The sequence below is a fragment of the Pelophylax lessonae genome (genome assembly GCF_965119305.1).
Source record: "Pelophylax lessonae genome assembly, chromosome: 3".
Lineage (NCBI taxonomy): Eukaryota > Metazoa > Chordata > Amphibia > Anura > Ranidae > Pelophylax > Pelophylax lessonae.
The window spans coordinates 416,933,765-416,957,423 of record NC_138770.1 but is presented as its reverse complement, the minus strand read 5'-3'; the positions used below and the strand labels follow the sequence as shown (position 1 = coordinate 416,957,423).

At 40.1% G+C, this 23,659-nt stretch overlaps 1 protein-coding gene across 1 annotated transcript in view; it reads left to right on the top strand.

The window, feature by feature from the left end:
* The window catches only part of LOC309550556 (uncharacterized protein), a 263,513-nt gene that overhangs the window by 217,317 nt on the left and 22,537 nt on the right, over positions 1-23,659 (top strand). The window contains exons 64-66 of the mRNA XM_082250908.1: positions 11,115-11,180; positions 11,376-11,441; positions 22,434-22,499. Coding sequence (XP_082107034.1) covers positions 11,115-11,180; positions 11,376-11,441; positions 22,434-22,499 — 198 coding nt within the window. The remainder of the gene's footprint in view (positions 1-11,114; positions 11,181-11,375; positions 11,442-22,433; positions 22,500-23,659) is intronic.

Here is a 23,659-nt window from a genome sequence, read left to right as displayed (position 1 = left end):
TCTGTGCTAAACAGTACAAATATCAATATTTAAACTATAAACATGTAGATAGTGCTTTTAGCAGTGTGTTTAAGGTCAAAAACCATATTTCTCTATTTAACACAAAGGTCAGGTTAATATAACCCAGCCACCAAAGAGTTCCTCCTTACCTCAGAGTCTGTAGGATTCCCCTTTACAGGGCAGGGGAACTCTGACATAAAGGGGAATTTTGCAGATCATGATCTAAAGGGGAACTCTGATATAAGGGGGGGGGGCTCTGGTGTCCAGAGACCACCTTATATCAGAGTCCACTGCGTTTCCCTTTACATCAGGGTCTGCAGCATTGCCCTTTACATATCAGAGCTCCTCTTCACATCAGCACAGAAATCCCCCTTGCACTGTAAGGGGAAATCCTGCACACTGATGTAAAGGGTAATTCCGGGAACTCTGATTTAGGGGGGACTCTGGTGACTAGAGACCACCTTCTGCAGAGTGAATGCACTAAGGAAGGGAGGGGGGTCCTGATATAAGGGGGAACCTTTATATAAGTGCCCCCTTACATTATTGTATTCACTTCCCCTTACATCAGTGACCCCCCCCCCCTCAGACTGGCCTGGCAGCACTGTCACTGACCTCCTCTCAGGTGCACCATGCTCTGGTTTTATCCTGTAGTCTCCTCTCCACAGTCCACATATGTCTGACTTCTCCTGTGATCCCCATCCCGATGTTCCCACTTTTGACTCCTCTCCAGACACCCCTCAGAGACTGCAGACATGATAAAAGACAAGAGATGGTCAGAAATTACGGACTTGATAGAAGAGATGGTTAGAGGCTGCGGACATTGTACAGGAGGATGTTAGAGGCTGTGGACATGGTACAGGAGATTTTCAAAGGCTGCGGAAATGGTACAGGAGGTGGTCAGAGGCTGCGGACATGGTACAGGAGGTGGTCAGAGGCTGCGGACATGGTACAGGAGGTGGTCAGAGGCTGTGGACATGATACAGGAGGTGGTGAGAAGCTGCGATCATGGTACAGGAGGTGGTCAGAGGCTGCATACATGATACAAGAGATGATTAGAGACTGCAGACATGATACAAGAGATGATCAGAGACTAAGGACATGATACAAGAGATGGTCAGAGACTGCAGACATGATAGAAGATAGAAAAGCACTAGGGGGGCCGGAGAGCACAGGGGAAGCAGAGAGCCCTGGAGGAGCTGAAGGGCACAGGGGGGGGCTGGAGAGAACAAAGGGGGGGGGGGTTTGGAAAGCTTTTCAGGGGGGTTTGAAGGCACAGGGGGGTGGAGAGCACTTGGGGGAGCACTGGGGGGGTGGTCAGGGAAAACCAGGGGGATGGAGAGGACAGGGGGAGGAGGGGAACTGGAGAGCACTGGGGGGAACTGGAAATCACTGAGGAGGGGAGCCAGGGAGCACAGGGGGGTGGAGAGCACTGGGGGAGCCAGAGAGCATGGGGGGGAGATGAATAGCATCGTGGGGAGCTGAAGAGCACTGGGGGGGCTTAAGGGCACGGGGGGGCTAAGAGCACTGGGGGGACTTAAGGGCACTGGGGGGCTAAGAGCACTGGGGGAGGCTAAGAGCATGGGGGGGTTAAGAGCACTGGGGGGGTTAAGAGCACTGGGGGTGGTTAAGAGCACTGGAGAGTGGTTAAGAGAATGGGTGGGCTAAAGAACACTGGGGGGCTAAGAGCACGGGGGGGGTTAAGAGCACTGGGGGGTTAACAGCACTGGGGGTGGTTAAGAGCACTGGGGGTTAAATAACACTGGGGGGCTAAGAGCACAGGGGGGTTGAAAAGCACTGGGGGGTTAAAGAGCACTGGGGGGTGGTTAAGAGCACGGGAGGGTTAAAGAGCACTGGGGGGGTTAAAGGGAACTGGGGGGACTAAAGAGCTCTGGGGGGGCTAAAGAGAACTGGGGGGTTAAGTGCACTGAGGGGAGGTTAAGATCACTGAGGGAGAGCGCTAAAGAAGTTGTATAGGAGGGGGATGGGGCAGCTGCATATAGACTAATTGATCTTTCCATATTCCTCCTGCAGCCGCTAAGAGGAAGAGAATCAGGCATTCAGCAACAGCATGAGGAATATGGAAAGTTAAATTCATCTTTATGCAGCTGCCCCATCCCCCTCCTATCCAGCACATAAACGAGGATCCTCAGGCATTCTCACTCCCCTTCTTCCTGCTGCCGACTGAAGGAGCTGCCACTGCAGCTGCCTTCACACGGAGATGCGGGCGGCCCCGCGGACACCGGCCTGACACCCCCAGTGCGCGCCCCCCCCTGCTGGTATGCCACTGGGAGCGGGGACAGTAAGTGGACTATTTCTCAGTTTCAGGTTTAGGCGGATCAATCCGCTGCAATGTTCCCAGCGTGTCACGGTCTATTCATATTTTAGAGGCCAGTGACCAGGCTTCAGCTGTGCAGCGGGCTGCGGCGGATTATTCCGCCTAAACCCGAAACAGAGAAAATATTCCACTTAATGTCCTCGCTCCCACGGAACACAGGGGGCCCAGAGACATTTATTTTCTTAATAGCTGCACAGCGGGGGTTGTCTAATGGCTGGTGGTCCCCCCTTAACAGCGGCCTTGCCTGCAGGACGCAGATGCTAATGGGAACAGCGTTCCTGCTGTGAAAAAAGTATGGGAACGCCGTTCCCATGCATACCTGCAGGACTCGAGCCCTGGTTATAACAGCTTAAGTTGCAGAGTCAACTTTCAATATACAGTAAAACCTTGGATTGCGAGCATAACTCGTTCCGGAAACATGCTTGTAATCCTGTAACGTTCATGCGTTTTTGTTTGCGGATGGATTTACAGCTGCAGAATTATTACACTCAGTAGCCTTGTAGAGAATGTGTTGAACAACATATCCAACTCTCAGGACTTCATCACCGTGTACAGCCTGTTATATACTATATATATATATTAATAGATGTTTAATGGAGGGATAGAGTATATGAGGATATATAGATGAGAGACAGGCTATTGTATGGTGAGCACTAGAAGTAGTATAGGAGAGTTGCAGGTGATGGTAAGCAGATAGGTTCTGATGTCAAGTATAGTGCAGATGGTAAGAGGACACAGATGGAGTATACTTTAGACAGAGTAACCTAGTGCAAGGATAGTTCAAGGTAGTCCCAAGAGCTAACAGTCTTATGCAGATGATAGTGAATAGATAGATACAGATAGTCTTGGTAATTGCAGTAGATGACAGTAGGAGATTGGTTAGTAAGAATCCCCTGCGGGGTACTTATCACTTAGATAGGTTAGGAAATACAATGTCCAGAGGAGAGGGGTGATCCCGTAGCGGGATACGGATCACCAGCGAGGTTTCCGGCTTAGTTCAGCAAGGAAGGTATGTCAGCAGCTCCGACTTCTCAGGCGTAGGTGCGATGAACATGTGGGTTTGAACGAGCGATGAGTGAGAGCAAACCGGCGATTGAAATAGCCGCTCATAGCGGCGCTCGGCAGTGATGTCATCCGGTCTTAAAGGTGTATGCGTCCTTTGTATATACAAGATGGGACGCAAAGAGAGGAGAAATATAGGAACAAGGGTACCCTAGGTACCGGAACATTACAAATCCAAAGCACTCTTATATCAAAGCGAATTTTCCCATAGGAATAATGGAAACTCAGATGATCTGTTCCACAACTATTTATTCATAAGTCTTTCAATTTATAGTCTATATAAAAATGTGATACAAATGTGATAGGTTGTGTCATCATAAAATGTCCATCCACAATGGCGCCTCCACAAGGGGATTAGAAGCAAAATCCAGCAGGAGCTACAGAGTATAAAAGTATATATGTGGAAAGCTATATATATGTGGAAAGCTTTACCCTGCATACTTAGATGTGCCTGTTTTAATCATCAACCATGTGAGCTGCTAAATATTGAACCTTCATTAAATGTAACAATATTGCTACACTTAGAGGCGCCTCTCTTCTCTTTTATACCCAGTTGTGACATGATGCTACTTGTATATCAAGACATCGCTTGTATATCAAGTCAAAATTTTTTTAAAAAATTTTTCTTGTCTTGCAAAGCGCTCTCAAACCAAGTTACTCTCAAACCAAGGTTTTACTGTATATCACTTACCTTGAATGCTGTCCAAAGCTGTTGCTTTGCTCCTAGAAAATGTTTTCTGTCACTTAAACCCAGCTAATTCCTGAGAATCTACATACACATTTACTTCAAAAAGTTCTCTTTTAGATTGATTGAACATACTATGGCAATACATTTGAATAACTGAAAAAAAAAATACCAGTCTGGACTACTCACTTATTTTAGGAGAAATTAAAGTCTCGCAATAAAATTAGTTATGATATTACATGCATATGTAATTAATGATGCCAAACTATATTTAAAAAAATATTTTTCTGGAATAATTTAATTCTACCTCTTTGTCAGAGGTGTTTTTTTTTTTTATATGCAGTGGGTCTGTGTGTAAGATCATAAATGGGGCCTCCTTCCTCAAGTCTGTGCTATACCCCTTTATGATATGGGCACATAAACACTGGGCACTTAGCAGCATCAAGTTGGTATGCGGCTAGAGCCAGCAACCCTGAACACAAAACAACTTTGCCCAGGCTTGGTCAGATCTGCTGACTGCTTGCATTCACTCATGTGGGAAATTGCTAACAGCACCATATTACAATGACAACTGGCACTTCTTATTTGTGTTGTATATAGGTTAGTGATCGATCAATATAATTTTTTTATTGCCAATACCGATATTTTGGTCGGTATCGGCCGATATTGGCCGATATTTTCATACATTAATTTTTTTATTATTATTTATTTTTTTTTTTTTACAGGTACTATTGTGGAGGGATCTGGGGGTGTAAAAGACCCCAAACCCCTCTCCTGCACTTAAAAGGATTCAAAATGCCAAGTTTGGCTGTTTTGAATGCTGTCATTTTTTTTTTAATTTGGCGCCGAGTACCTTGAAGTGATGTCATGACATTACTTATGGGTTTTTATATGGAGGCCGTGCATGATGGTTTCTTGGGTCTCCCAGTGGGGTGACGGGAGACCCAGGCGAGCCACAGAAGGTAGAGGAAGGGGGGGCGTCCCCTCCCACTCCTTGTAATGACAGCCGAGCAGCTTCTCAGCCGCATCGGTTGTCATTACAAGACAGACGATCATCAGCTATGGACACCGGTACCGGGGTGATGCCTCTAGCTGCAGGTATCACCCCGGTACAACCTCGGGGCCGATTCCGATATATCGGGGAAAGTGCAGATCAGCCCTCGATATAACGGCATTGTCGATAATCGGTCGATCTCTAATATAGGTGGCTGATTGGAGGAAATGAAACCCCATAACCAGTAAATTTAAGTTTAAGCGACATTCCTAGGAAAATGATGGTCTTAATTCGTTTTGCAGTTGCTAGTCTAATTTAAATGTGTTTATTGTACATTGTTCTGCCCTTTTCATGATTTCACTCAGGTCTCCTCGATTCCTACTAATAAAAACCAAGTAGTGGGCAGATGTGTCTACCAAGTGACACTAAAAAATCATGACAGTGAAAGGGGCACTTCTTATACCTGTGAAGATTCTGGTGATTTGGCCATATCATAGCCTATTGTACTTATATTTTATAGAGATTTCATGCAAAGCCCCAAATTAGCATCTATGATTAAAAATCACCCTCTAAAAGTATCCATTTATAAAGCTGTTACTCCCTAGGCACCTTTATATAGCATCTGACCCCAAACAATGCTAAGAGATGTGGTGTGTTTGGGTATATCTACACCACACAACATTGACATAGCACTTTAGCTTAATGCCTACCCAAGTAATGACTGTTTGAATTACACCAAATGCACAAGAATATTTGGTGTGCCCCTAACTCCCTAATCATTGCACAGAATGGGGATTTGATATTAGAAGCTGTGACACTGACCATTTAGCTGCAGTCACATTTGTCATTTTTGACTGCAGCTCAAAGAAGATCTGTGTACATTGGCACTGTCTAAAGGGGGCCTGCCCCACATCCAGACTAGTGCCAGTGGATGTGTGGACCAGGATTTTCCTTAACAGTCCCCAAAAATGATTCAAAATAATAAAAGGTTATATGAAACCTAGAGACAACAAATTCAGTATGCAATCTAAAGGTCTGAGGGATGAGAGGAAAGGATCTTCATGGGGAGCAAATCAATGGACAGCACTCATTTGAGTAATCAAGAATAGCCTTCTTGATCCCTTTCAGTCTGGATTTCGGCCTCAACACTCCACTGAAACTGCTCTCCTAAAACTGACAAACAATCTACTAATGGCCAAAACCAATGGACACTATTCTGTACTCCTACTTCTGGACCTTTCTGCTGCCTTTGATACGGTAGACCATCCCCTCCTCCTCAAAAAACTCCATGCCTTTGGTCTCCGTGACTCTACTCTTAACTGGTTCTCTTCCTACTTATCCAACCGCACCTTTAGCGTTGCGTACAATTCTACTTCCTCCTCTCCTCTTCCCTTCTCTGTTGGGGTCCCCCAAGGCTCTGTTCTTGGACCACTCCTATTTTCAATCTACACCTCCTCTCTGGGTCAGTTGATAGCCTCCCACGGCTTCCAATACCATCTCTACGCTGACGATACCCAAATCTATCTATCCACCCCTCAGCTCTCTCCCTCAGTCTCCTCACGTATCACTAATTTACTATCAGATATATCGGTCTGGATGTCTCACCACTTCCTCAAACTCAACCCATCCAAAACCGAGCTTATAATTTTTCCTCCACCACGTGCCCCTTCCCCTGATTTCTCTGTCAATATCGATGGCATTACTATCAGCCCATCCCCGCATGCCAAGGTCTTAGGTGTTGTCCTGGACTCCGAACTCTCCTTCAAGCCCCACATCCAATCACTGTCCAAATCTTGCCGCCTCAGCCTCCGCAACATCTCCAAAATACGCCCCTTTCTAACCAAAGACACAACAAAGCTCTTAGTTCACTCCCTGGTCATCTCGCGCCTCGACTCCTGCAGTTCCCTTCTCATTGGCATACCTCTAAACAGGCTATCCCCCCTTCAGTCCATCATGAATGCTGCCGCCAGGCTCATCCACCTTACCAATCGCTCAGTGTCCGCTGCTCCTCTCTGTCAACCCTCCACTGGCTTCCGCTCACCCAACAAATTAAATTCAAAATATCTACAACATCTTACAAAACCTCCTGCTCTCTAGCCCCCTCGTCACCTCCTCCCATGCTCGCCTCCAGGACTTTTCCAGAGCCTCTCCAATCCTATGGAACTCCTTACCCCTATCTGTGCGATTATCTCCCACTCTTTTAGCTTTTAGGCGATCTCTGAAAACCCTCCTTTTCAAAGAAACCTATCCTACCAGCCCCTAATAAATGTACCTCCATTTTCTCCATCAACCCATCCCCCACGGCAGTGTTAATTTTGGCAGCAAATTTCAATTTAGTTTTGGTCTTAGTCTTAGGACTAAAATGGCATTTTAGTTTTTGTCCCATTTTAGTCTTCTGCAAGTCTTTTAGTTTTAGTCGTATTTAGTCGACTAAAACTCCAGTATATTTTAGTCGACTAAATGTCCTACATTTTAGTCGACTAAAACTCATTTTAGTCATCTATAATCAAATGGGTGTAGTTCAATTGTAATTTGTAATGCATTATTTAAGCATTTCTCTACAATTTCCAAACTCATTATATACTACTGCTGTTCCTGGAGTGAAAAATCTAATATGTTATTTATGGTACTAAGCTTTGAGCATGCACCAGTGTTAATTATGGCAGCAAATTTCCATTTAGTACTAGTTAATAGTCTTTTGACTAAAATGCCATTTTAGTTTTAGTCGTATTTTAGTCTTAAGACTAAAATGCCCTTTTAGTTTTAGTCGTATTTTAGTCTTAAGACTAAAATGCCATTTTAGTTTTAGTCGTATTTTAGTCATCTGAATTATGTTAGTCGACGAAAACGTTTTAGTCGGTTTTAGTCGACGAAATTAACACTGCCCCACGGTTATTGCCTTTTGTTTCACTTTACCCTTCCTTCTAGATTGTAAGCTCTAACGAGCAGGGCCCTCTATTTCCTCCTGTTCTGAACTGTATTGTAACTGTATTGTCTTCCCTCAAATTGTAAAGCGCTGCGCAAACTGTTGGCGCTATATAAATCCTGTATAATAATAATAATCAGCACCTTAAACTGAGCCTGGTCACAAATGTTTTGAGACCAGGGTCGATGGCTCTGGTCACATATGCATATCCTGTAAGTATGGTAAGATGGTAAGTATCCAGTGTGTTTGCACCTATGGGGGTTGATTAACTAAAGAAAAATAGGTTGCTCAGTTTTTTCCTTCAGAACTTGGTAAAAGGTGGTAAAAATGAACTTTACAAAACATACATAATCCAAAAATGTTTTTGTTTGCACATGGTTAGATGATGGACTTTAGCAGTACTCACCTCATTCACTAAGCTAAGGAAGAACTCTATTGGAAAGGGAAATTCCCTTGCAAAGTGAACAATGTACTTCCCTTTAGTAAACCAGCCTGTAAGTGGCATAGCATAGAGTCTTGGGGAAGGGAGGCCAAAACTTATGATCTTGTGCACCCACTGCATTCAGAAAATGCCACTATGTATTGTATCTCAATGTTATATTTTAGCACTTAAGTATGATTCAGTGGACATCAACCCCAAGTTATCAAAAGCTTATTAGCTAAATAGATGAAATTGAATGAGCATGCCCAGTTTTATTAAATTAGCATTTTTTAACCCTTTCACTGCCACTGACATTAGGCCTATGTTGGTAGCATCTGCTACAGCAGCCAGGAATGCATGTACATCTGCCAAGACAACTTTCAGCTTATTCGGTTTTAATAGATTTTTATTGATTTTACAAAGAGAAAAGTATATAAACAATGTTTTGAACATTCTGAACGATGAGTAAAAGAATGATTACAGTGTAAGTATAACAGCTTGGTAACACAGAGGTGCCTTTTAAGCAGAGTATAAAAAAACTTTACACTTATCAAGTTTAACTAGAGCTTACATAAATACATTGGGGGAATGCTGTAAAGTATGAAGTCCGTATAGACAAATATAATAATATAAACAGAAGAAAACTAGAACTCCGAAGTTAGAGTAGAAATTGCAGTTAAAGGTTTCTCATACTAGAGGCCATGGTATGTTCATAGCTGTAGTGCAGTTGTAAGCTTTCAGCTAATTGATGGAAGCAATTTTGTTGGCTGAAAATCTGCCCGATCATTTCCAAAAGCACAAGAAACTCCTGCCCCCCGACATGTGTCCTGGGCCTTGCTGTCCCACCTGTGGGCCTGGGATAGGTAAGTGTTGCTGGATAGAGCAGGGGGAGCACAGCCAACATTCATTCACAGATCATCTCTCTGTGCCGGTTCACACACATATGCATCGTCAGACATCACATGTGATTCACAGCGCAGTGCTTGGCAAATCACATGCGATATCTGTGTGTTGTGAATTCAGCCATACAGGTTGTTGCTAACTGTAGGCTGATGACCAATAAAAGCAATGGAAATTTTTGGGTACCAACGTTTGTCGTCATTTCACAGGCGCACGCAATTTTTTAACTTGACATGTGTGGTATCTTTTTATTTGATACAACCTCATCTTTTATGTAGTATTTTACTAAAAAGTTAAGTAATATAATGGGGTTGATTTACTAAAGACAAATAGACTGTACACTTTTCCCCAGGGCTCTATTGATTTCCATTCTGCAATCATGTGCAAGCAAAATGCTGTTCTTTTTAAATATTTGAATTTCCTTGTACCTAATTGGGTATTATTTACCCAAAGTGAAGCTTCACCACATTAACTAAACTTTGAAGAAAATGAGTGCAACTACACTTGCAAAGTGTACCCTCTATTAACCTTTAATTTGCATGCCCTAAGATTAACTTCAGAATATTTTTTACTGAAAATACGCAGATGACAAACAGTTGCGCTAATATCATATCATGAAACAATTGTAACTACTGTCATTTTATTTTATTTTCTTCCATAAAATATATAATGGTTACGGGTTTTAAGTAATCTTCAGGCCTAAAATGTGCAATTTATTAAGTGAGCAAAAAATGTAAAAAAGGCTCTGGTAGTGTAAAGGTGAAATGTATTGCCATAATTGAGATCCAAATTCTTGGTAGTAAATATAAATAAACATTTTTGAACTGTTTAGACACTGACATACATATTGAGAAGGCCAATTATTTTCCCATAGGACATGTTTGTCACAACCAGTAAAAATCAATGACAGGCCGACAGATGCCACGGCTGTATACACTTCTAAACAGTTATATGCATACAGGTACTGTTGAGTGACCCTGGATGAAAACTGTCTGCATCCAGAGCTGCTCATCCATAAGTGATGCGGCATCTGTCAATCTGTCATTAATTTGTACAGGGTGATGGTAACGGCTGTTCTCAAACATTAGGCACAGAATTGCACAGAAATCTGTCAGTGTATGGCCCTCTGTGCCCATGTGAAGGAGCCCCGTAGAGGCGCAGCTGGAGTTTACAATGACTGTAAAATGCAGAAGATTTCTTGTAAAGGAAATTAACAAGGAAAAAAACTGAAAGATATGTGAACTCATAAGCCCAGAAATACTTAAGAATAGTGTTAACCATTGAGTTACACCACTGTCCCTTCAAAAAGCACCTGTCATAAGGGAGTAATAAACCTTGTCTACCTCTTTCTTAAAATGTTAGTTTGCTAACAGTTATTCTGATCCTCTGATTTTAATACTGTTTAATCACTGATCTGGAACAGATACAAATCAGAAAATTCAAAGTAATGTATTTTTCTGCAACCTTGTTCCATGTATTGTCTCAAAATATTGAAGCCATTTTCAGAAGGAGAGGTCAGCAATAGAACCCTCTGTGATTTTCTTATGATGGGTGACCCTTAGTGCCAAAACCAGATCACAGGTTCCTTTCCTATAATATTTTTACACAGATACGCTGGCATATTTCTACAATGTAATAGGTTTGATTTTTTTTTTCCTAACACAACCACCACAAATCTATGCCTGATCACATTTTTTTTTAATGTTTTGGTACAATCATTTCTATTTTACATTTTCTTTTCCATAAAAAAACGGATTCAGTGCAATTATTGATGTGATTACATACTTTCAGGTGCTCTACAGTACATCCAGAGTGTATTCTATGATGGGATGAGTGCAGTTAATCAATATACAGAAGGTAATGTCATGTGCTACAGATGAAGTTCACCAGTTTGTCCCTTTTTTTACTTGAGTAATTAGTGTTTCTATCATGCACATTTGAGATATAGAAAAGCTTCAGTGAAAAAATCTATATTACGATATTTGTTTACTAATTTGAAGTAATCGCTACAAACATTTCAGATCACTACACTGCTACTGTTTATTTCTCCAGATACTCTTAATTACTCTCGGAATCTGTTCTATGATGGACTGGATACAGTGTATCATTTCAAAGAAGGTAATATTATCCTACATAAAAAATGCACATCAAACCTAAAGAAAACTGTATAGAGTTCATGACAAAGTGAAATATTATATATTTTCAAAAATTTTAGCATATCAGCAAGCATTTACAAGTATGAAACTGAGCCATTTACTGTATATTATATTAGATATTAAATTATGGAAATTACTTAAAGCAATACTGAAATGTTATCTTTTATATTTCTTATGTGTTTTTTATCTAAATGCAAACACTCTGAAATTGCTAGTTAAAAATAAATGTATGCATTCATATTTGCAAATCTATGTGTTTAGTGGCTTTCTCAATAGGTTTTCCATCTGCTGTGCAGATATAGCAGCAGATCCTAGGATTATTCATGACCTCTTGGGTTGATCTATGCTAGCTGCATAATCCAGAGGTCATAAACTTTCCATTCTTTCCACTAAGTATGCCATTATGCTCCCACTGGCTTGTGTTCTTCATTCTCATTTGCTAGACAGCTGCATTTAGTAAAACACATAAAAGGTGGCTGATAAAAGAACAGGGGGGAGGAGGATTAAGGTGGGTGTTGGTGCACACTATTATACAATACGTACCTGGCAAGATAATAAAAGTAATTCCTACAGTGAACTCCCTATGAGAAATTGACTCTGTTATTCCCCTTACATTGTAGAATCATCTTTACTATCTCTATTTAATGCTGTGGAAGTAAATGAAAGTTGGCATATGTATAATATAAAATGTGGATAAAGCAAAAGCTAATACAGGTTTGCAAGTATGCATGCGTACACAATTTCAAATTTTTAAAAAATGTGTTAACGTGCTTTGCTGTTGGACAGCCTATTCATCTTATTGGGTTAAACCACAACATATAAAAAATAGTGCATGCATGCTGCAAAATAACTCACAGCAGTGCAACAGTATTGCAGGTGCACTAGGGATGTGCATTGGGTGCTATTCAGAGTAAAGTTTAGGAACAATTATAAAGGTAATCTATAAAGATTTGGGGTCACTTTTATTTTTTAAGTATTTTTTTCTTATATCTGTTTTTACTATATGCATACAAAACATGTATTACAAATAAATATTTCAAAGGATTCCCAGAGTCAGAGCTGCAGACTCCTTATGCCTTGAGGTTACGTTTTCCAAATTGAAACCTAAGCACAGTCAAAATAAAAAAAACAAAAAACAAAATCAGCACATCATTTACAGTCAGTATGATGTACCTCTTGTCTTCTACTATTGCCCTGTGTCCATGACCCCCACGCCCTCTGTAATATTCCAGTGCAAAGATGTCACACTATGCCCTTTCACAGGATCTATGAATAGAGGGGGTGGACCTGTCAATCATTCATAGATCACTTTTATTTATAGAAGCTATAGTTTTGACTTTATGAATAGTGGAACTGGGCAACAAGGATGGGCGTATTTGGGCACACTAGATGGGAGCCTGTGAAACCCCTTAGTTCTATTAACTCCCATTGCATCAGAAAATTTCAGCTACAGGGGTGGGGGTTGGAGGGCCTGGACAAAGAAAGTGTTCATCTAATAAAAGAGGCATTAGCTCAAGGGACACATATTACTGATTGATGTTTATGTTTTTTTGCTGCATTTAGGCTTTAAACCTCAGGTTTCAGTTTGAGCTATTGAGATCTATAAACAGGTTTATTACAGAAAAGGTTACAGAAGAAACACCTAGAGATGATCTAAAAGCTTACTTTTAACTAAATAAAAGACTACATAATATTAACAGCAGCCCTCAAAATTGCCACTTGCATGCTCACATTAGGTGCATGGAAAAAAGGTAAGGGTGAGTGTGCAACCGCATCAAAGGGGGGGCACTAATGAGGCTACACTGATAGGCTGCATTGATGGGCACTGATGGGCACTGATGAGGCTGCACTGATGGGCACTAATAGGGATTTAGGTTCCAAGTTGTGTCACAGCGGGAGATCCTCTCACTATGTGATCCAGCTGGCTCTCCTCCAAATTCCTTCCTGTGATCCGCGTGCAGTAATATGCTGCATTGATTGGCACTGAAGAGGCTGCACTGATGAGGCTGTGCTGATGAGACTACACTGATGGCAACTGATAAGCTGCACTGATTTTTCATGAGATAATTATATGAGGGAGTGTTTAGGAGCCAATTTGGGGGAGGGGGAGGGTAGGGGTTAGGTGGGGCAACGGATGGTGAGTAACTCTTAAGGTCTGTCTAGTAGCTGAAAGATTGCCTGTTTACAGGCAATATTTCATATGTATGTTACTACAAAGAAAAACTTAATTAACATGTTATATTTTAGTCCTGACCATAATGAATACATAAGATATGTACAAAGACATCACTACAAACTCAATTTACAGTAAAACTATGGAAGAATAAAAAAAAAATCATTATTTATGCTGATCATAGACTACCAGATTTCGGCTGCCACCTGATGGTTGGTTTTTCTTCTTTTTGTCTCAATGTCTATGATACTTATTTTCTTGTTACAATTGTATTGTTTACACTACTTGTGTTAATTTTTGCATTGAATTCTCAATAAAAGTTTTTTATTGAAAAAAAAAAAAATCAAATCAGCAGGTGCTAGTTGACAGCAGCTGTCAGCACCAGTGATGGAAGTAACTGCGTTTAAGTAAACGGCGTTACTTAACGCAGTTACTTTTGAGGGTAACGAGTAATCTAACTGAATACTCGTGCCCTCCCTGTAATGCAATTGCCGTTACATTCGGCTGCGTTACCGCAATTACATCTACCGCCACTAAATGGCAGTAGTGTAATTGTAATTCCCCCTCTCCTCTATGACAGCGGCCGGTGCTGTCCATGGAACTGAAGACAGTGGAGAGAGAGAGGAGGAGGAGACTTGAGGAGAGGCAAGCAGCAGAGTACAGCGTGCCAGGCCCAGGAAGGCAGAGCATGGGACCATGAATATAGATAAATCCGCGCTAAGGCTATCAGAGGATTTTAGAAAAGGTATGTGCACAGATAAGCTGCAGCCTACCTTGGACTATAGCCGAAGGCTATATAAGTATGTATATGGAAATAAAGGTGATGGCGCTGCTTGATCTATAAGGTGCAAAAAATACTGAAATATATAAATGGGTATGTTGTATATCATACACAGATGTGATTGAGGAATGAATATATATATAATGTGCAATATAAATAAATGTGAATGTAAAAATCAGTAGTTGAGGTGAAATATAAAAATAATAATAGTTAAAGTGAAATATATAAAATGGCCACCAGAGGGCGTAATATAAAGTGCAAGGTGCTATTAGATGAATAAATCTACACAAATATATATATACCCAGCAATAAATATATGACAGTCTAAATAAATAAATAATTAATCCGCAGGAAAAGTAATACAGTGTAAGCAACCTTGAATAAATTGTGAAAGTGCTAAATAGGAATGTGAGCACAAGGTAACAAATAAATAAATAAGTGGATTAATAAATAGTGATAGGTGGAAGCGCAAATAGTGCTAGGTGAATCCAATGTATAAATAGTAAAAAATGTGCGGGAAACTCTTAGGCAAAATAAATGTGCGGGAAACTTTTTAGACAAAGTGCAACAGGAGGTGGTATTCAATTATAGGGATGATCGAACGGTTCGGGTCCACCATCGGTTCGGCCCGAGCATTGGGTGTTCGAGGTTCGGCCGAATTTAGAACTTTTTGCCCAAAAAGTTCGGAATTCGGCAACCAGAACCGCCCAAAATGCAATGCTTCAGGAAATGGGCTTTAAAAGCCCGTGATTGGACCAGAACCATTAGCAAAAGCCAATTGAGGGGGCAGGAGAATGCTAGGAATGTGATTGGAGTGACTAGGGGGTCCCTAGACCAATCATTAGTGAATACGCCCCCCAGTATATAAGATCGCCCCCGCCATATTCCTAGCATTGTTATACTGGACATGGAAGAGAGTGGAAGCAGTTCTGTGAATTTTACTTTAAAAGTGTCATTTAGCATTTATTAGTGTGAGGAAAGGGATATCTAGTGTAGTTAGAGTGCTCCTTTACACTTTAGTTAGCTTAAAAAATTCAGTTTCTGTAGGGAAAGTGTTAAGTTTCAGGGGACCGTAGTGTAGTGTAGGGTTAACTGGCAGTGACTGCTATGGCAGGGTGACAAAACCCTTCCATAGCAGGGTGACCGCTATAGAGAAAAGATCGTTTCTCTGAATAGTTTCATCACACCCATATGGCTTCTCACCAGCCAAGCATTTTTTATGCTGCAGGGGCTGCCACTGCCAGTGCTTTTTTGAGGACTTGTTTGATGTCAGACATGACATCTGAACATGTGTATAGGGGGTATATATAGACATATATATACCCCCTAGACATATATAGGTGTGATAGTAGCAGAAATAAATGATTGCGCTAATGAAATCATTTACAGTAATATATTTCTGCTACTATCACACCTATATATGTCTAGGGGTATATATTCAGACATATATGTCTATATATACCCCCTATACACATGTTCAGATGTTTTGCCTGCCTCAAAAGAACCCGAAAAAATTCCAAAAAAACGCTAGCGTCAAAAAAAAAATGCCCAGGTGTGTTTTTGCTGGCAATTTTTGGGGGGTTTTGGAGGCAGGCAAAACATCAGAACTTGTGCACAGTACCACTATACACAAGTTCAGATGTTTTGCCTGCCTCAAAAGAACCCAAAAAAATGCCAAAAATACGCTAGCGTCAAAAAAAAAAAATGCCCAGGTGTGTTTTTGCTGGCATTTTTGGGGGGGTTTTGGAGGCAGGCAAAACATCAGAACTTGTGCACAGTACCACTATACACAAGTTCAGATGTTTTTCCTGACTGCAAAGATCCCAAAAAAATGCCTTCTATTAAACCGGCAAGGTGTTACAGGAGCGAAGCAAACCCCCTGTCAGAAAGTTTTCTAATACAAACAATCATTTTTTTTTCTGGTTCTGGACATGCTACAGAGCTGAAACTTCACAGGTACATGTGAAGTTTCAGCTCTGTAGCATGTCCAGAACCATAAAAAAAAAAAAGATTGTTTGTATTAGAAAACTTTCTGACAGGGGGTTTGCTTTGCTGCTGTAACACCTTGCCGGTTTTTCCAGATTCAAAAAATCTCTCTTTTTTTTTTTTTTTCAATAATTGGCTTTTTTATCAAAAATGACAATTTTTAAGAACTCTTTTTGTGTGATTAAAAGTTAATGGGGCATGAACCAGAACCCTAGGCACTTTTTAGGGGCATTTATTGGGTTTTAGAGCTTCAAAATTGTGTTTTTTGATTACCGAAGTTCGGGTCCCATTGATCTTAATGGGGTTCTGAAATTCGGGCCGAACTTTTGGAAAATTCGGGTGTTCTGGTCAAACCGAACTTTTCAAAAGTTCGATCATCCTTATTCAATTAGTTCATAAAGATAAGTCCATAAAATATTGGATGTGCCCAGAAAGATGAGTGAGCAATATCTTACGGTGACCCCCAAGGTGGGTGACTGGCGAGGTGCAGGGTGACCCCTAATAGAAAACCTACTAACCAGATGTACCCACCCCACACCCCACACCACCACCAGTGTGCGACACCGCCACCACCAGTGTGCCACACCGCCACCACCAGTCTGCCACACCGCCACCACCAGTCTGCCACACCGCCACCAGCACCACCAGTGGGCCACACCACCACCAGCAGCCAGCCACTCCAGGCAGCAGGTACCAAAAAAAAAATACAGCTACTCACACAGTCAGGAGGACTCAGACCCCCACAGTGTGCTACACTGCCACCGCTATTAAAGATCTTATAGAACGTAATTGCATTATAGAATAGTAAAAAAAAAAGTTGCAGTTACTTTGCTGAGTAACTAATTACTTTTTCAATGTGGTAACGGAGTCAGTAACTCAATTACTTTTTGGGAGAAGTAATTTGTAACTGTAACTAATTACTTTTTTAAAGTAAGATGACCAACACTGGTCAGCACAGACCTGCATAATCAGTGAAATTCAAAGATGCAGTGCACTCTTGCTGTTTTTTTTTTTTTTATTCCTTTCTGACTAGGAATCCTCTTGCCCCACCTCACGTACAATAAATACTAATTTTAGAGTGACTCCTTAAAAGGCTATGTTCATACTGGGGAATGAGTGGCATGCATATGCATTAACAAATAAAGACATTGAGAAATTCACTATTTGTATAGCTGTTTTGGGGACTACAGCCAGTCTTGGACTGAACTGACATCTGCATTACAAGTATGTGCTGATAGTTTAAGGTTTTCTCTTTTATCCCATCTGTGGGTTCCGTTTAAGGCAACGTTTTTTACCTGCATTTTTTACTTCCACTTTATGCCTTAAATGTCTTGTGTTAGAAGCAAATTATTTTGCAGACAACATTGAAAATATATCTTATTTCCCCCTTGGAGAGGAGCTAAATTGTATTCTAGGGCAACTAAAATATGAAATAGATAAAAACTCTGTCTGGAACAGTCACTGACTAAAAGGATGCAAACGTAAAAATAGTACAAAGAAAATGTAGATCAGAGAAAAATAATAGCAATTAGTAAGGAAGATCCACATAGACAAATTGATTCTTCCCCTCAGAAAGCTCAACTAGGCTATGTCTACTAAGGTCAATAGGTGCTAATAGACATTATTCAGATCAAGTGAACTTGACCTTCTCTCTTTATTGTAATCACATAAGTGAACATTTTTTCAGACTGATTGATATGAGAATTTGTACTTGAACTTCATTATCAGTAGAATGTGCTAAGCAATAAAGGAAAAGGATGCAGTGCTTTTTTAAATAATTAATGTCCTTTGATCAATGGTGGATAACATCTTATGACAAAAGGAACATTTACACACTTTCCGCAAAACTACGTACCTGTACGTCGATCTGCTGAAGGGATTGTACCGGGGTGATGCCTGCCACTCGGCCGTTATTACAATCAGCGGGACGGACCACCTCCCACCAATCTGCCCAGGTCTCCCATCCCACTGAGAGACCCGAGCGATCAGCCGACACGTTCGCTGGCTGGCGGAGTCCCGAACAAAGCCGGAATCAACGTCACAACTTCACTTCTGGTTTGCTAGTCAGCCAATGGCACCGCTTTGTCAAAATCCAAGGTATTCAAAAATGCAGATTTTGGCATTTTGAATATTTTGAACAGCAGAGGAGGGGTTTAGGGTCTTTTATTACTGTCACAAGGGATGTTTATATTTCTTGTGACAGCAAAAAAGTAATCAGAATTTTTTTTTTTTTTAAGGAACAGTGTAAAAATAATACAAAAATAAATAAACTAGAAAAAAAAACGCTTACGTAAGTGGCGCCCGCAAATGTAAACAGTGTTCAAATCACACATGTGAGGTATCGCCACAATTGTTAGAGAAGGAGCAATAATTCTAGCAAAAGACCTCCTCTGTAACTCATTCCACAAGTGAGCACAATTTTGAAGCGTAACACGTTAGGTATCTATTTACTCAGCATAACACCATCTTTTACATTATACAAAAAAATGGGCTAACTCTTCTGTTTATTGTTCAGCGAAGTATATTTTTTCCCAAAAAATTGTGTTTGCAATACTTCTGTGCAAATACTGTGTGACATAAAATATTGCAACAACCGCCATTTTATTCTCTGGGGTCTTTGCTAAAAAAATATATATAAGTGTTCTAATAAATATTTTTATGCAAAAAATACTGATTTTACCTTGTAAACAACAAGTGTCAGAAATAGGCTTGGTTTGAAGTGGTTAATGCAGTATTGTTATTATCGTGTGATATTTATGATCGAAAGTTTATTCTTCAAGTTCTCTAAAAACATTAACAAATAGATCAGCTGAATTTTACACAGGCACCTTATTTCAGAGATTTTCTTTTAGATAGCCTTGTTATAAAAGCCATTTCACAAAGATTATAACATAGGTTATTGCTCCTAAAAATACTTTTAGCTTCAGGCGGGTGCTAACTTTAAGTTTCAGCAAGTTGTCTAGTGAGAAGAGACAAAAGCAACCAATTGAAGTGGTAATACAATAACATATTGGTGAGATGAAATAGCAAAGCAATTATTGCTTTGTACTGTGTTGTTAACTGATAAATTCTGATTTCATATAACAAAAGAAATGATTCCAAGCTCAGTAATATTTATTTGTTTGTAAAGTTAATTAAGCTGAAAAATATAGTGATATGAAATAAGGTAAATAGGTTAAAACACCTAATCAATAGTAGTGAAATAATGCTTATGGAAATTTTGGATGAGCAAATGTGTCTGGGTACAATATTTTTGAAGTTGGAAAATTGTGAAATTTAAAGCAAACCCCAGTGAATTCTATAGAGAACGGATCTTGAAAATCAATTCTGGCCATTTTCAAAGGTATTAAGCAAGTGAATGCCAAAAGTTGAAAAGGGAAAGCTGGGCACTGCCATAAAAGATATGTATCAATGCAAAAATGCATACTAAATCATTTTCTTAAAGCGGTTGTATACTCATGGAAAAAAAAAAAAAACCCTGCAGGACAAAGGCATAATGAGCTAGTATGCATCGCATACTAGCTCATTATGAAATACTTACCTTAGAATGAAGCCCCTACACGGTCGTCTGGACAATGCTAAGGGCGCTGAAATGTTCCCTCTGCGTCTCTTCCTGGTTCGGCAGCTCCGGTGCTGTGAGTGGCCAGAGACGCGATGACGTCACTCCCGCGCATGCGCGTGGGAGTTTCACTTTCCGGCAAGATCTGGCAGGGAGCTCTGAAGGTCCCCTGGACCATCAGAGCGCATGTGCCGCTGACGTCAGTGGCTGCATGCAGGTTGAATATCTCTTAAACCGTGCAGGCTTAGGAGATATTAATTGTACCTACAGGTAAGCCTTGTTATAGGCTTACCTGTAGGTAAAAGTCAAATAGCGGAGTATACAACCAATTTAAATATCATACAGTGGGTAAAGGGTCAACCTTTTAATGCTACTTGAAGGGCAACATGTAGCACCAGATGTGGTGGAAGCCACAAGAGATGGTAATGTTGGCAGGCCAGCAGACATGGAAGCAGCTGGCTATGGTGGAAGGCCAGCAGGAGCTAGTAATGGTAGAAGATACCAATTTATATGAAAGTGCGCTGGTCCACAGTGTCAGAGGACAAATAATCTTTTTGTTAAACAGTTCCCAACTAGACTAACTCTGACATTTCTCTCCTACATGTAAGAATCAGGTTTTTGTTGCTAGAAAATTACTCAGAACCCCCAAACACTAAATACATATATATATATAGAGAGAGAGAGAGAGAGAGAGAGAGAGAGACCCTGGAGAATCAAAAGGCAGTCATTGCAATTTTTTATGTCACACAGTATTAGCGCAGCAATTTTTTTGGGGGGGAAAAAAAAACATACAATTTTAATGCAAAAAAACACAACATTCAACCCAATTTTGGCAAGATACAAAAGATGATGTTATGCCGAGTAAATAGATATCTAACATGCTCCTGGAATGTTGCCAAACTGCAGTACTTAAAAATCTTCATAGGCGACGCTTTTTACTTTTTTACAGGTTACCAGTTTAGAGTTGCAGAGGAGGTCTAGCACTACAATTTCTGCTCTCGTTATAATGTTTGTGGTGATACCTCACATGTGTGGTGTGAACACTGTTTAGATATGTGGTTGTGACTCATGTATGCGTTCACTTCTGTGTGCGAGTATGAGGGGAAGAGGTGCTTTTAAAAAATGTTGTCCCTTTAATTTTTTTGATCACTTTTATTCCTATCACAGGAAATGTAAACATCACTTGGGATGAGCCCGAGAGGTGCTGGTGGGCAGCGAGAGGGGGGATGTCCCCTCTCGCTCCCTGTAAAAGCAATCCAGTGGCTAATCAGCCACTAAGATGGCATTTACAATGTAGGGAATCATGGATTGAAAAGAAAGATATCTGGATGAAGCCTGTAGCTTCAGTCATTATCCTGATATCTCCACTTTAAGTCCAGAATGTCAAACTCACCTGGGTTTATTTCAAGCAGGGTTTGGCGAACTGTAAAAAGATTTGGAATTTGAACCTAAACCCAAATGGAATCAATGGGAGCTGAATTTTCTAGGCTAATAGGCAATGGGTTGTAAAGAAAGCCAGGAGCAGTGATTTTTTATTTATTTTTTTATTTACAAGATAAAAATGGTTTTATATCACCCTCAAATTACATTTCCAGTCTGGCTGCTATAAAAAAAAAAGTTCTAATTTTTAACCATGCTAAGCCGCCTGACTAAAGTTCAGAGGCCAGGAAGTAAATAATAATAGTCATGAATGCCCGCATTAGTTAGCCATTTTTCCACACCCATGATCAACACAAACCCAAAGTTCATCCCTATTTGACATCATGGAATATTTGACTTCTCTAGGCTCCTATCTCCCACCCCTCACTCAACAGGATAGCACCACTTTTTAATGGTAATAAGGTATTTATACTGGCATCAACAGTTGTGGAATTTGCAGTCCGGATGCTGGGCTCCCCTTCCCAAGCTTCACACTGGCAGGCTGTTAATCTCGGTTTAATTCTGGGGCAGTTCCCGAGGATTTAGTGTAGGGAAAGTTAGTTGTAGAAGTTTCTATCCTGGTGAGTGGAGAGAGGAATCTGGAGAAGATTTGAGGGGTAAAGAGAGTGGAGCAAAGAGGAATACCATTCCACAAAAACAAAAGCATGTTTAACACTCATGCTACTTGCAGGGGGCCCATTCCTTCCAGTGAGTGCAGAAATATCAGAGGGGGCACAGAACACTTTTTTTGAGTAAGGAGTTACTTTATCAATGCTTGTCACTTTAATAATGCTGAGCACTGAGCACTTCACAATAGTTAACCAAAGGAGACTTTGAAATGCAATTTTTTGGGAACTGTGAATACACCGATTATTCACCACAGACTTGTTTAATGTTTCATTTTGTATTATTTATTTATATTTATGTACTGCATAGGGCTGTGAGGAAGTTCCCACAATGGGAAATATGTCAAAGCTGTAGAGATAAATATCACATCCTGTTTTCAAACACAAAATCTGTTTCTATGTTTCTTTAGATTCTGTTGATTTCTTCCAGAGTGTCTTTAACAATGGGATTAACACAGTGACTGAATTTGGAAAAGGTATGATTACCTGCAAAGGATCCCACGATAGATAGAAAGATAGATAGATAGATAGATAGATAGATAGATAGATAGATAGATAGATAGATAGATAGATAGATAGATAGATGTGTGCTGAGAGTAATAATATCTATCTATCTATCTATCTATCTATCTATCTATCTATCTATCTATCTATCTATCTATCTATCTATCTATCTATCTATCTTTCTTAATGTTGGTTAGTTAGAATAAAAACAAAAAAAAACTTCTCAAAAATCACCAGAAACTACAATTCCCTTTAGAATTCTGTCATCTTTTACAAAATGTAGATCTACATGTAGCATATTTTGAAAAGGATTAATATACTGTATCCACTGTTTGCACATATATGGAGAGTTATCCTCTGTTGAAATGCTTCTAGTAAAGTACACTATACAGTATATGCAATAATGGTATACTTTTTTTCTGTAAGTAGACAGAAGAGAAGTTCAGTTTACAGTATACCTGTACTAGAACACCTGTACTAATAAGCCAATCTTGTGACCTTTTTTCAGCAGTTGTTGTCTAAGCAGTGCACATAGACTACTCAGTTGAGTTGCATAATTCATATTTATTGAGGCACCTATTCTATTTCTAATTTTTATAGTTTGTGTTATTTAAGACAGAGATAATAAAATATTAAAATATTTTGAAAAACAAATGAATGATCATAGTTAGGAAAAAAACATGTCTCTCTATTACAAATTTAAAATGTACACTATGCTGTGGATTTGATCCCTGGCTCAGCCTAAAGGCTTGTACACATTATAAGAAAATTAGGCGAACATTTTCCTCCCAGGAACGATCGTACGATTTTCTGATAGTGTGTACATAAATTTTGACAGCCAATTTCGACCTTCCAAATGAAAATGTCCAAAGGGACAAACTCCAAATTTCTTTTTGTAATCAAATGGAACCAAACTAATGATTTCTGTTTAATGTGTACTGTTTTTGTAAGATTTTCATACAAGAATAATCAGAAACGAAAGACTTCACATGATCAGAAACAATAAACAATTAAAAAAAAAACGCCTTTGTCGTACGAGAATTTTTGTACATTTCTTCGTTCTCCCAATATTCTTATAGTATGTAGCCCATCTTAGTTTAGGGAGCCAAAGACAATTCACAATGAATATAAA